Raw genomic sequence first — 15434 nt, forward strand, 5'->3', positions numbered from 1 at the left:
TTTCAGAAGTCTTGAGGTCTTTGAGTGTAGCCTTCATTGATTTGAGATCTACCATACCATTCTTTCACTTGAAGGAAAAACCTATAATGGCAGCAGGCTGTAAAGAGACCCAGTTTGGGAATATTTTAATGAAGTTCCTCTACCTGTGGGTAAGAGAGGCATGCGTGCAAAATGCAAACAGTGCAACCAAGAAATGCAAGGCTTAGTTGCCCGAACTAAACTGGGAGGAGAGGTAGATACGCTGGAGGGTAGGGATAGGATATAGAGGGACCTAAACAAATTGGAGGATTGGGCCAAAAGAAATCTGATGAGGTTCAACAAGGACAAGTGCAGAGTCCTGCACTTAGGATGGAAGAATCCCATGCACCGCTACAGACTAGGGACCGAATGGCTCGGCAGCAGTTTTGCAGAAAAGGACCTAGGGGTTACAGTGGACGAGAAGCTGGATATGAGTCAACAGTGTGCCCTTGTTGCCAAGAAGGGCAATGGCATTTTGGAATGTATAAGTAGGGGCATTGCTAGCAGATCGAGGGACGTGATCGTTCCTCTCTATTCGACGCTGGTGAGGCCTCATCTGGAGTACTGTGTCCAGTTTTGGGCCCCACACTACAAGAAGGATGTGGAAAAATTGGAAAGAGTCCAGCGGAGGGCAACAAAAATGATTAGGGGACTGGAACACATGACTTACGAGGAGAGGCTGAGGGAACTGGGGATGTTTAGTCTACGGAAGAAAAGAATGAGGGGGGATTTGATAGCTGCTTTCAACTACCTGAAAGGGGGTTCCAAAGAGGATGGCTCTAGACTGTTCTCAGTGGTAGCAGATAACAGAACAAAGAGTAATGGTCTCAAGTTGCAGGGGGGAGATTTAGGTTGGATATTAGGAAAAACTTTTTCACTAGGAGGGTGGTGAAACACTGGAATGCGTTACCTAGGGAGATGGTGGAATCTCCTTCCTTAGAAGTTTTTAAGGTCAGGCTTGACAAAGCCCTGGCTGGGATGATTTAATTGGGGATCGGTCCTGCTTTGAGCAGGGGGTTGGACTAGATGACCTCCTGAGGTCCCTTCCAACCCTGATATTCTATGATTCTAGAAGTGTTCCTTCTCAGGAGGAAGCTGCATTGAAGATGATGAAAGGAACATGTCTGAACATGCAGGATCTTCAGGTTGGAAAACTTTTTTATTTTATATTTCCTTCTTAAGGACTGCCTGTCTTCCTTCTGGATTATTCTTGAATTCTCATGTTTGAGCAAAAAATAGAATTGTTAGTCTATGGTACTATCATTTTAGATGCAGTTGTGATAAAAAATAAATAGCTGAAATAGGCAGATCTTCCTTTTACAATTTCACCTTTAAAAGTAGTACTGAGTGTCAGTGAATGCAATGAATAATACTAAATGAGCGGTATGGTAATAATAATTAAATAACTGCATTGACTTATTTTGTTTAGGAGAATCCATCCTCAACATACAGGATTCTGAACACTATCCACCTTCAAGATAACCATCATTTTCTATAGTTTCAGAGTTATCTGCCTATGATAGTGTTTCAGTCACATCATGTATGTCACATAGCCACAGTACATCACCTGTAGCAAAAAGAAAAAAAATCTCCATCATCCAGAAATAACCATTGATAAGTTTGTGATAAGAACCAGCAGATTACAGAACGAGGTAACTGATGAAAAAATTGCCCGGTATGTTTATGCAACAAACTCTCCTTTCCATATGATTGAAAACCCACACTTTATTAACATGGTTCAGTCATTAAGACCAGGATTCATTCCACCCAACAGAGCAGATGTCACAGGCAAGTTGCTGGATAAAGTGTATGAAAGAGAAATTGAGCAGTGTGCAAAAGGTCTAGAGCAGTGGTTCTTAACCTGAGGTGCAAGGTGCCCTTTCTGGGGGGTGCAAGACATGCCAGATTTTTTTAGAAGGTAAATCATCAAAAACACAAATTAAGCACAGGCATGTAAGTACAACTACTTTTTTTCATCAAACCTATGTATTTATTAACATTATACATTTTTAATGATTACTGTAATATACAAACAAAAAATATATCTAGGTTTAAAGAACTGACCTACTTCAACAATTTTTGATAAGGGGTGAGAGAACATATTTTGAGAACCAAAGAGGTGCAGGCTGCAGTAAAGGTTAAGGACCACTGGTCTAGAAGGTAAAATTGTTAACTTGAGTCTTGATGGGTGGAACAATGTCCACAATGATACTGTTGTACGTGCTTGTGTGACAACAGAAGAAGGGAATGTCTTCCTTACAGAAACAACTGATACATCAGGAAATGCACACACAGCAGAAAACTTACAAGAAGTAGCAGTAAAAGCTATAACAAACTGTGAAAAAAAATTCAAATGTCTAGTATGCAGTTTGGTTACAGACAATGCTGCATATGAATCCAAGATGAGAAGAAATTATTTAGAAGAGCGACCCAAGCTAACAACATACAGTTGCAGTGCTGATTTGATGCATCTCATAGCCAAAGACTTCAGCGTTCCAGAAATAAAGGCGAATGTTGTTGAAATTGCAAAATACTTCCGTAACAACCACCTTGCAGCAGCTGCTCTGAAAAAAGTGGGAGGAATCAAGCTAATTCTCCCACAAGACGTGTGATGGAACTCAGTAGTGGACTGTTTTGAGCACTATATCAAGAACTGGCCTAATCTGATGACAATTTGTGAACAAAATCGTGAAAAACTAGATGGCACTGTCACAGCCAAAGTTCTCAACATTGGGCTTAAGAGAAATGTTGAACATATGCTGAGTACCCTGAAGCCTATTTCTGTAGCCTTGAATAAAATGCAGGGAAATAGCTATTTCATTGTTGATGTTGCTGAAATTTGGAAGGAACTGAGTGAGATCTTAAAAAGAAAAATATGCAATGACAGAGTTTAAATTACAAGCATTAAAAAAACAAGTGGGACAAGCACTATCTGCAGCTCATTTTCTTGCAAATATTCTCAGTACCAGGGTCAAACCTTAACTGCTGAAGAAGAGGAGCTGGCTATGACATGGACATCCAGCAATCAACCCTCCATAATGCCAACTATAATAAACTTCAGAGCTAAGGGTGAACCATTCAAGAATTATACGTTTGCTGATGATGTTTTAAAGAAAGTCACACCAGTGAACTGGTGGAAGTCACTTAAGCACTTCGATTCAGAGACGGTTGAAGCGATAATCTCACTTTTAATAGCAGTAGCGTCTTCTGCCGTGTAGAAAGAATATTTTCTTCCTTTGGAATAATTCATTCCAAATTGAGAAATTGTTTGGAACCTGAAAAAGCAGGAAAGCTTGTTTTTCTTTTCCAGATTATGAACAAACAGGAAAACGAAGGTGACGACGACTGAGTTAGCTACAGTAGCCAATATTTTAAGTTTCTCATGTTGACCTGGCTGACATAGTAGATTTAATTTTGGGTTTTTTTAAAGAACAAAAAAAAACATTTCATTTAGCTATTTGTTAAAAACTATTTTAACAAAAACAAACCTGATTTTAAAAAACTGGAATGTTTAAATTCAAAAATTGATATGCTTGTTTTGTTAAAACATTATATGTTGAAGAAAAAATCCAGAATACATAACGCTGTTGTTTTAGTTAAATAAAACAATTTAAATGTCTGTCTGGTGATGTTCTCATCCTAATACCACATGGCAAGAAAATTCTCCAAATATTAATGATTGATCTGTTGAATTGGAGATATTTATGAAGTCATGGGGGTGAACTATCTGCTTCAATTAACTTTGGTGAATGAAATAACCAATCATTCATTTTCTGACATAGCTGTAAAACTAGTCTGAAAAGTTTTCAAAATAAATCACTTAAAAATGTATAGTGTGTACCTTCTAAAAATGAAACCTACGTCTACCTCTGAGTTGTGAAGAATATGTATTAAGGTTATAACAACCAACAAGAATGCACTTGTATGTAGAAATTCATGATTAAATTGAGTCTTCCTGACTAGTGATTTAAATCAATTTGATTTAAATCAAATCCACCCTGGGCCGCGGCCATGTTGTGAGCCACGGAGTCTGCTGCATCCAAGGCTGCTTGGAGGGCCGCTCTCACTGCAGCAGTGCCCTCCTTGAGGATCGCTAGGAATTCCTTCCTTCCTTTGGGCACTGAGACCTCGAATTTGGCGATAGACTGCCACATATTGTAGTCATAGCAGCCAAGGAGGGCTTGGTGGTTGGCCACTCTCAACTGAAGGCTGGAAGATGAATAAATTTTTCACCCAAACAGATCCACTCTCTTCGAATGTTTACTCTTGGGCATAGCCCCGGGCTGACCCTTCCTCTTCCTCTGGTTAATGGCCTCAACTACGAGGGAGTTTGGGGCCGGGTGAGCATAGAGATACTCATGGCCTTTAGCTGGCAGAAAATATTTGCGCTCAGTCCTTTTTGAGATGGGTGGCAGGGAGGAGGGGGTTTGGCATAGGGTATTAATTATTTTTGATACCCCCTCATGTAGGGGTAAAGCCATTCTAGCGAGTGCTGTGGAGCAAAGTATGTCAAACAGTGAGTCTGATGGCTCCTCAAGTTCCTCCGCCTGGAGCCCCAGGTTAGAGGCAACCCTCTTCAAAAGCTCCTGATGAGCCTTGGCATCATCTTGCGGATGTGGGGGACTCGTAATCGCTTCATCCGGCGATGAGGAGGATGAAGCCAGCACTGAGGGATCCACCACATCTCCTGGTGGTCCAACTGGCTGCTCCCCTAGCTCCTCACGGGCCTGGGAGGGGTCTTTCCCTGTGGGGCCTCCACCTTTGGAGGAGGGTGGGATGCTGCGGTCGATAGCCTATCTGAGGCCCCCCGCCACTGATCAGGCAGTCTGGGAAGGCTGGATGAACCCCCATGGATTCCAGGGGTACCAGGCTGCCGGCCATTGGCCCGGAGGCCACGGGGTCAGCTGTGGTGCTGATGAGGTTGATGGTACCACTGGTGCCAGCACCAGGGACTCCTGATCAGCACCAGAGTTGTAAGAGGAGTGGATGCTGCGATGTGACCGTGACCAGCTGGCCTGGCAGCCCTCCTCCCTACAGTGCCAGCTGCTGTGCCTCGACATCGACCTCAACCTGTCCGATCGGGATGAGTTCCTCCGACAGGACCCTGGGGATCTTTGGCGTTCAGCGGATCTACGTCAGACCGGCAATCTATGCCTCATGCTACTTGACCTGTACTGGGATCTAGAGCAGGACCGGGAATCAGAGTGGGCCAGTCATCAGTAGAATCTCCCCGATCGAGGGGATTTGCACCTCGGCGACAGCTGGCGCGTAACCGATGATCCCGTTCCGCCAATTGGCCACAGGACCGGTGCCGAGGCATTGGAGACACGATGGGTCAGTCTCAACTCTCAAGCTGGGGGGGGGAGGGGTGCCTTCACAGGTCTCTGCCAGGTTACTGGTGAGCAGCGCCTCGAATCCCGCTGTCGGTGCCCAGGGTCTGGAGACCAAAGAGGGCTTCTTTGAGCCTGCCTCCCAAAGTCTAAGTCATGACAGCTCCATGTGGGCAAGCCCTGGTAGGATGTTCCCCATGATGGGGAGTGGCACTGCTGAGGCGGGGACACTCAGAATGGTCCCAAGGCGGGTTTACCCTGGTACTGCTGGAGTCGGTGTAGGTGGCACCAGTAGCGTCAGGATCTCCTGTGCTGCCTGCAGGGCTTTGGGCATTTACGGAACTTTGAGCTGACAGAGGCCCTCATCACTGTCCGGTGTGGCAGGCATAGCACGGGAGGGACTCGACATTAGCTGGGGCCTGACTCCCTGACGGAGGTGTTGAGCCGCCCAGCACGGGTCTTGGCTCTCCTCCGGTCCTCTCCTTTCCCTTACGGAAAGTGGGAGATTTTCCCCTCGTGGACCTCTTGGGCTTCTTGGCTGGGGTGGGGGGGATCAGTGCTGGCTCATAGATGGCACCAGCGGGGTGCTCCGTACCAATGCTGCACTGCTCGGGGCCGAATCAGACCTCTGCTCCGGTTCCAGGGTCAGCGCCAACTCCATCAGGGGTGCCCTGAGACAGATGTCTCTCTCCTTTTTCGTTCTGGGTTTGAACCACTTACAGATGTGACACTTGCTGCTTATGTGTCCTTCTGCTAGACACCTTAAACAGCTAACATGCGGGTCGCTGATGGGAATCGGCCGCTTAGAACCATCGCATGGTTTAAAGCCTGGCGACTGGGGCATACCCTGTCCCTAGACTGAGTCTGTCCAGGGCCAACTAACTAAAGCTAACCCTAAGGGTATTACTAAACTATATCCAACTATTTTACAAGAAACGTTCGTGGGACACACTGAACTAAGCGAAAGCTAGCTGAAGCAGCCGAAGTTCCAGTGCAATCACTGGCGGCACGAAGGAACTGGGGGGGCGGGGGGGGGGGCAGCAGCATCCCTTATACCGCGCCATGCGGGTGCCACTCCAGTGGGCGCAAGAACAGTTTTGATTTCTTCAGCATTCTGTAGTGCCATGATCTGATGATTTCCACTCAGTCTCCTAGGCTTGATCCAACTCAAATAGGAGTGTCTCCATTGATTTTAATTGAGAGTTGGGATAGGCTGTTAGTGAAGAAGAGGTGGAATAATCAGGCTAAATAAAAATGCTTATGCAGATGTAGCCTTTGAGCATTCATATTAGGCTGAGAGATAAGGGGGAGAAAAAATAGTGCAACATAAAAAGATTCTTGTGTCCATGATTTAATCTAGTAAATATTACTTTTAATTTCTTTTCAAGTATCAAACTGCAGCGCATCACTGAGTGATATATTTTCAGTCAGTTCTGCTGTGATTTTTATCTACAATGCACTGAAACAAGCCATGTTTAAAAACCATGTAAATCGAGAAATTACAGTAAATGGAAGCTTAATGCATGACAACAAAACTAAAGTGTCAAGCCACGAACAAAAGGAAAGAAAAAAAAGAAAATGAAATGGAGATGAGCATCCAAAACAGCAAAATATATTTGAGCAATAATATTACAACACAGATTTCATTTACAGAATCTAAAACCAAATATGAAAAAAATCTCCCCAAACAAAAATTCTATCATCATTTATAAACAAGGAATTTCATCCAATTACACTATCCAGCGCAGGCATCAAACTGAAAATGCCATCTAACAACTCAAGTGTATCACCCTGTTAGATTATCACCTTGCGAACTGAAGGGAAGAAGAATTTATAAGTTAAAAAAAAATCCTAGGAAATGTTTTAGCTAAAGACAAGACAACAAAACCCAAACTCCCAAAGCACAAACAAAAAGGTGGAGATACAGAAGTGATAGTGCAAACATTTTTAAAAAGGAAATGGATTCGTCCTGTGTTTAGTCAGAGAAAAACATCACTGTACATTTTCAAGATGCAGTCCATTTCAAGACAATTGTTTTCAGGAATCAGTGCAGCTGTATGTTTCAGCAAAGCGTGCCCTGTAAACGAGGTAACTGAAATGTAAACCAAGCCAATATAAAGTGAGCTCACAGCTGTGGTAAAAATACACACCTTTTGAATGAGTGGCTAAATGTACAGTGCAGAAGTCAAGTACCTGCAAAATAAGTTCAAATCTTGAGTCACCTGCTGACGCCATACTGCTCATTCCTAAGCTTTTGCTCAAATTAGATACTCTTTGGAATCAGATTTAAATAGCACCTTATGGCACTGAGATTCAAATATGGCCCAAACCCTACACCAGGATCAATTTAGGCAGAGTTCCATTGAAGTCAGTGAGTCTCAATGAGGTCTGCCTGCATGGACCTTGGAGCAGGGCTGGAGCTTGCAACTGCAAATGTTCCTAAAATCACTTCTGCTTAACATTAGGCAGGTCACAGTTCCACAGGAGTGTCACCATGTCGTCTATGCTCCAGTATCTGTCAACAAAATCAGTAACTTGAGATACCGTTAAATAGTCTGTCCAATCCTGACCAACCTTAGGCATAAGGTTTCTGATGCATTACCCACTCCAGAGGGGTTTGCAGCCACATGAAGTTGGGGCATGGCCCTGTAATTGTGTGGATGCCACAACACCTCTAGAGAATTCAAGCTGCATCCCTGCTGATCTTGTGGCACCTATACAGAGAGCTAGCCACAGAAGTATGGAATTCTGCAGTCATTCGTGCTGCTAGACAATGGAGCATGGAAGTTAGTGCCACTCAGAATTAATGTGTTTGAGTTCTGTAGGCTCCCAACCCCTGTGGTTCTTTTTTTGATTAAAAACAGATGGACAGCATGTTCTTTTGGACAATGGGAAAGGAAGATTCCAGACAAAAAGTCCAGTTAGTATAGCTATAAACAGATCTTTACATCTAAAATAGTATTATTAGAATACTATTGTTATTCTTAAAAGTCTGAAAGTGAGCGACTTTTGAGTTCAGGTTAAAACACAAGTATTTGAACTCAGGAAATCAGAATGTTGTAGTTAAATAAATACATGGGAAAATCTAGAGATACTCATTTAAGTTTCCAAATACCAACTTTACCTCTGCCTTCTTAATCAATAGCAATATCCCCCATCCATCTCTCAACTAAAGGCTAAAGACGATCCCCACTATCCTAGAGATAACGCAGCAGGCCAGTACATAAACTGTAAACAAATCCACTAAGTAGAGGCTGTAGGATCAGCCCCTTCCTTGCCTTCCACATACATGCCACAGCAGACATTATTTGACATATTACCCTCTGCCCCTGCCCATGATTATATTATGGGCAGGTTTCCCCACACTAGGCCATTCACACTTCCAGCATAGGTCAGAGATCTCACACTTTCATATGCGGACAAAATATCACCATTTCTATATCTTCTCACAACATATAGGCCATAGACCTCTAATAAACTCTCCAATGATGGGCTCTCTCTGCAACCATTACTGGCTACAAGGATGAAAGCCAGTTATATCATTGTACAACAGCAGAATATACTGATGTAGTTCATATAAACACAAGATTTCTCCAGTTGCAACTAGAGAGTAAAGGATCGCCCACCAGTCCATAGTGAATAAGCAAGGGGAGGACTTAAGGCTGGTGATGAAATCAACAGTATTTGCAGATTCATGTTTACGTTTCCTTGAATTACAATGTTCTAATTTTTTGACTTGTAAAAGTTTGTGTTGTAACTACTATGTCCTAATAATGGGGCTTTAAAGAGACATAGTTAACAAGTTAAATCTGTCATTACATATTTACATTACATTACACACAGATTTGTCTGGGTACTATGAGCCATCTAGATGGAGCATTCTATTACTGCAACTAAATTAACTGTTACCAAAACTGAAGCCAAAATAATGATCATTTTACCAAGAATAACAACTGTCTGTTTGAAGATCCCTCCCATCCAGACCCAAGGTTTGTCACTCAGAAATAGCTGAAAAATACTTTTGTAGACCTGCCCTGTAAGATCAAGACAGTGCTTCCCTTTTTTGGGACACAGTGTTCTCTGTTCCTGTATTGCTTTCTCTTAGTTACCATTAGCTCAGTTATTATTTTGAGATGGTTGAATGGAATGAAACTTAACAGTTTATATGATTTGATTTGTCTCTCACCCACCTTAACTCCCCCCCCCCCTTTTTGCGGCAGGGCGGGAATGCTGATTTTCTTGCTAAACTAACTTGCACAACACAGGATAATAAACAAAATTTAGGGAAGGAGCCCTAACTTGCCAGTGAATTTAACTCATTGGAATTGACAGTTTGAAGGAACAATGAGTTATTGGGGTTACTGGCGTGCCCAACAACTACTACTAGAATATTTCCTCTCTTGTAGGGTTTACAAATTAATATGTACCAGGATTGGCAGATTATCTAAATGAGTTGATCATTACGTTAAAAAACCCAGCAGGCTACGAGCCCTCAGAAGTCAAAGAGTTACAGAGCTCATAACATTGTTTTTCAGATGTTTAAACCACAGCTACATTTCAGGCAACTTCTTCAGCTAATGTCTCATTTATAAAATGACTTGCATTTTTACTAAAATGCTGGTGAACGAATGATGTAAATCCAAAATCTTATAAATTATTCACACACACACTTATTCTGAAACAATTTTAAGTGGATCCACCCAGCAGCCTACCACTCTTGGTTTCCTGCACTTCAGGTGCACAAAGGCTAAGAGTACTGTGGAGCCAGAGAGTTCTGCCTTTGGAGGGAGTGTTACCTCATATAAACTGACAAACATCTCTGACTGAAGGAGCAGTGCTGACCGGTCTTCCAAAGAGAGATACTCAGGGCGGAGAGGACTAATTTCCCCAACAAAGGGAAAACCCAACTCTCCCTGTCAAACTGTCTGGTTTCAGTTTAAAAAAAAAAAAAAAAAAAAAAAAAAAGAGATAATCACCCCCCTGGATCCAATCCTATACTCACCAGTCCACAGGACTGGGGTCCTAGGCACAGCAGAGATTTCAGATAAGAAACCTGGGGGAAAGGTTACCTCTGAACTTCCCATTTTGTTATTCATACATAGTTTCTTTATGTAAACTTTGCATAATTTCTTTCTAAGCAGCTTCTTTTATTTTGAGTTTTTCTGCAGAGGGAATAATTCAAAAGCCAAACTGATGGAAGTCCAGGAGATCTGATGGAATAGCCCATCCCTCCCGCCCCCAACTGCACACGCACGCGTACACACACACACACAAAACCTTTAGCACATTTATTATGCCTTATACCTATTAACTTTTTTAAAAGAAAATGTCACCTGAGAGACTGAATTTATTTTGAAAAAATATTGAACATTTTAAAAATCACATTTGAAAACCTCTCTTTGTTGGCTGTCAACAAGAACATGGCTGGAACCACAAAATGTTCTAACAAAGATCCATTTCATTCCCTCACTCTGTGTGGGCAACTCCTATTGTTGTCAATGTGGATCGCAGGCAGGGACTGAGAATGCTAATGTAAATTAATTTAAATATCCTTGCAGCTACCTACCTACAGTGCTTCTTGAGTTTTTCTATTTTTTGACTCTGTGTTGTTCTATAATACTCTGAAACCCATCATAGAAGTGTGAGGGCATAATAAAATGATTTGAACACTGGCTTGTTTCCTTTCCTGTATTTGACGTTTGAGAGGGATATAATTGCCATGTATCATCATATGAGCCATAGCTTATTAAAGCCTGTAATTTCTTGGTTCTGAACACAGGCAGCTTTCTGTCTCCAAAGTGCATGGTCATATTTAATAAATCTTTCACATGTTTATATACAACTCAGTAACAAAATTCAAAAAGTATAATCCTATCCTCCTCATTTTAGAATGAAGCTTCCAACCCTTTGCATATACTGTAATTGCTCAAAAAGATGAACACAGTGAGTAAAGCTACTGAAGTAGCAAGATTTCTTCAACAGAGAAAACTGTTACATATAAAAAATTGCAAGTCAATCAAATTTGAGAGTGGGAAAGTTCCCAGAGCTCCCACTTCTACTCATCTTTGGTTTTTAATTATGATTTGACAAGTTTGAAGCCTTGTCCTGTGTCCAGCACTGTGGGAAGAAACCAATTCATTTTAAATCTTTTCAAGCATCTAAAACAAGCCTTACAGACCCAGAACAGATTGAGACCACAAAACCAGTTTGCCAAATGCACCAATGGATAGGTAACACGAGGGAAGTACATCATCCAGTGTTTGGCAACATCACATCCTGTTGGCAAATGTAGAGTATAGTCACTCCAGCGTTTTGACACACCGTACACTGCTTTCACCGCACGGCCCTTTTCAGACCAGCTGATGCTATTGTCAGGGTTACAATTGTATTCAACCCATTCTCTGGTAAAGTCACCAAGTTGCGGAGGGTCTGCTTCCTCAATGTCTACCACTCTGGCAAATTCTGCTCCTTGTACTGCAATATATAGATCATTTACTTTTCTTACTTCTTTAACCCAAGGCTGGGAGTTCTCACAGTCTAACACAATTATAAGTCGCGAACAAAAAGAACCATTCTTCTCTCTCCACCATTCCAAAAGCGTGTCAAGCCGTAATGCATCGCCACCTGCAGGAAAGCAGAAAAATATACACCTTAGTATAGTTAAATTTTCAGTTTCCAACAGTAAACCTGTTTTAGCACCTTTTATGAAGGTGGTAGGGTTTTTCCACTGCAGAGATGCTAACTAACCCAGCCAACTCAATGCTGCAGATGCAGTCATTAACTCATCCTTGTATTACGGCAAGTAGGAGCAAAACCCTACCCTACCGTGAAATAAATTAAGCTGAGCAGCCTTTAGGAGGAGCTCTCTGCACTGGGGATTTGGTGCTGGATGCCGAGACTGAGCATGGCTTCAAGGCTTAAGGCTGCCTCCATGAGGAGCGTGAGGCACCAGAGAGAGCTGGAGCCGACCCAACGGATACCGTTCAGGGAAAACATTCTGTCAGCTGTGCTCGGGACATGCACACACCTACAATGGAATGGACATGTGCAAGCACTTGGAGAAGAACAGCTAAGCAGGGGCAGAAAGCTTGAGCTGAAGTTTATATTGTTTGCGTTATGTTAATAAGTTCAAACCTCAGAATAGGGTATGTTTTAAACCTACATAATATGTCCTGCCTATTTTAGAGCAGAATTAGTAAGCCATCTGCTCATACACCACCATAACCTTTGCCTTGGAAAAGTCATTTGGCCTGAACATTGATAGATTTACTCTAAAGGCAGAAGAGAATGTTTCTGTGATCTTTAAAGAAAATTTAAATGGATTTTAAGTTACAAGTCATCAAAAAGTTACCATGATTTGAAACTTTGATTTGTATCTAACGTTTGTCTCCTTCTATCTCAAAAACTACTTCTGATTAGTGCTTCAAACTTTCAGTATAGTTTCATCTCCTGAAAATTCAAACTATATTTGAAGAAAACAGACTATAATTAGGAAAAGTTGTTAACAATTTGGATCACTTTTGGCCCAATAAATTGAATGGGTGCTGTTGGTACTCAGTACCTGAGAAAAATCAGGCTACTTATTGAGGAGCATAAGGAAAAAATCCTGATAACACTAACTTCAATTGGATTGCTCACATGATGAACTTCACTCACACCTATAATGTTTGCAGACTGAAGCTATAATAAGGATTTAGATACACAATATTAAGGACCCAAGACTGAACATTTTGGTCTAGTTTAAAAAGATTATTTTTTAATAATCTAATCTAAAGTGACATTAGTAGGAAGAGGTAAGGAAATTAGATTTTTGAAGCAGATATGAATTTTAACCTAGCAATGCACCTTTAGAGATAATCTGCACCAGGGAATCTGAGTACATTTAAATAGTGTTTAAATTCTTTGAATTTATATACAAAATATGTATCACCAAAGTTTCTCAATTGGAAGAACAGATAAAGCATTTGGTACATCAGACAGGAGGCAACAAGTTCATGTATTAAAGGCTGAAGGCTAAAATATGAAAGTCTAGATCAGGGGTGGCCCACCTGAGCCTGAGAAGGTGCCAGAATTTACCAATGTACATTGCCGAAGAGCCACAGTAATATGTCAGCAGCCCCGCATCAGCTCCCCCACTCCAGCCCCCAGCACCTCCCTCTCCCCATCATCTGCCGTTTTGCATGTACAGGAAGCTCTGGGGGGTAGGATGGAGGAAAGAGGGCACAGCACATTTGGGGGAAGGGGCAAGGGCGTTGGGGGAAGGGATGGAGTGGGGGCAGGGCCTGTGGCAGAGCCAGGGGTTGAGCAGTGAGCGTCCCCCGGCACATTGGAAAGTTGGCGCCCGTAGCTCCAGCTCCGGAGTCGGTGCCTATATATATTAACTTCTGAAGAGCCACATGTGGCTCCGGAGCCACAGGTTGGTCACCCCTGGTCTAGATCTTATTTTGGAAGTAGTTCTCCCCTGACAGCATGGTTTTACTTGACTTCTGAAATATGCACATTCATTGTATGAGAATTTACAGCAATTTAAACTAGACTAACTAGACTCTACTTAATGCTTTGTTAGATATGATCAAAGCCACCGAAGTAATTTTATCTGTGCTTTTTACAAGCATATTTCAGTCAGAAAAAGTGGCATCCATCTTCTTCTTAAACAGGTTTTACATTCAGGATTTACATTAAGGATGCAGGTAATCTATCATGGAGAAAGCCAATTCCCTTACAACCTAGCTGTGGGTGCAGAGTGGATACAATTTCAAGCCAAGAAAAAATGTGTGATAAAGATGAAGAAACTTTACTGTAACCTCTGAATAAATGTACAGACTGACTCAAACCAGACACTCAAAAGTGTTTAATTTGTGGCAACTTTATAACAAAACAAATCCTGTCTTTTGCTCACTTCTATAGGACAATCAGCAATCCAGGCTGTTATCTGAGTAGCATTTTCTTTTAATGCTTTAATGATTACTATCAACATATAGAGTCACCATACCCTAACTTAGAGAAGGGTTGCATTTGAAATCAAGAATTTCTAGTGACTATATAAATCACGACTGTGAAGCTCAAGTGGCTGTAAATAAGACTTACTATAGCTACAAATCGGAGCATATTTTACTTTATAATATTTGCTTGATTCTATTCAATATTTTAATTACTTACTGTCTTCATACAACTGGATCAATTTCTACCAAAAAAATTCTGCTCAGATGCTTGATTTAGAATATTTTAAAATAAATTTTGCTGCAAATAGCAATTTCTTCCTCCACTCATGTATTTATTTCATCCATTTGTAAGGTGCCTGATGCAGAGTCCAAAGTGCATCCAATAAAAAGAAATAAATCCAGTAAGAACCACCACCAGCTAGAATTTGTGGCTATGAGTCCATCTTACATCTCCCATTTCTTTGGTCAACTAAACTCCAATTAGTCTTATCAGAAGGTGGCAGTTTATTATTAGTCATGGAGATGTGTAGCCAGAAGAGGTGTTCTTCTAAAATAGTGAATGTCAAGTGATACTCAAGAGTATATGGGATATCGTAGCTGTCTGCAGATTCCTATCTTTGATAGATGGCAAAAATGCATTTGTAATCTGTTACTTCCAGAGAAAAATTACATTAAGGATGGAGTTAAGGTTCAGAGTACATATTGTAAGTACAAATTTACAGGGATAGAATCATCTCTAAAACAAAGAAGATAAATCCACAAAATTCAGTGTCAGGTTCATCTTATAAAAAACAGAAACCTACTGTGTATACACACTAGTTTGGTGCAAAGTGGTGTGACTGACCCAGTAAATTATACCTCTTTTAGTCCCACTTTGCTCCAGTGTAGCATATCTGATTTTTGGATTTGCACTAGTGAAAATTTCCCTAATTTAGGTAAGCCCTAAATGTAAATTAGGAAAAAGTATTCCTTACTTTTTCACATTTCCAAGCCCGCGTGAATGACTTTCCTACATTTCAGCATGATCATGTGGGGGTATAGATAATTCAGAAGAGACGGTACTGTGGACCTAACCAAAAGAGAGCAACTTAAGTCTTTCTGACCCTCCCATACATACAAGTGCTAACCCCTCACACGTATGTCA

At 41.5% G+C, this 15434-nt stretch overlaps 1 protein-coding gene and 1 long non-coding RNA gene across 5 annotated transcripts in view; one reads left to right on the top strand and one right to left on the bottom strand.

Moving 5' to 3' along the window:
• Positions 1–1817: 1817 nt before the first annotated feature.
• On the top strand, positions 1818–2356 carry LOC122462315. Its single transcript, XR_006284796.1, has 2 exons — positions 1818–1857; positions 2179–2356. It is a non-coding gene; the product is annotated as an uncharacterized LOC122462315 (long non-coding RNA).
• Positions 2357–6944: 4588 nt separating this feature from the next.
• TMEM168 (transmembrane protein 168) overlaps positions 6945–15434 on the bottom strand; it is a 34115-nt gene continuing 25625 nt past the window's right edge. For all 4 annotated transcript variants that reach the window (XM_037888719.2, XM_043549645.1, XM_043549636.1 and 1 more), the window contains exon 5: positions 6945–11972. In XM_037888719.2, the coding sequence (XP_037744647.1) occupies positions 11425–11972 (548 nt within the window). In that variant the 3' untranslated portion in view covers positions 6945–11424. The remainder of the gene's footprint in view (positions 11973–15434) is intronic.

Source organism: Chelonia mydas, chromosome 1 (assembly GCF_015237465.2).
Source record: "Chelonia mydas isolate rCheMyd1 chromosome 1, rCheMyd1.pri.v2, whole genome shotgun sequence".
Lineage (NCBI taxonomy): Eukaryota > Metazoa > Chordata > Testudines > Cheloniidae > Chelonia > Chelonia mydas.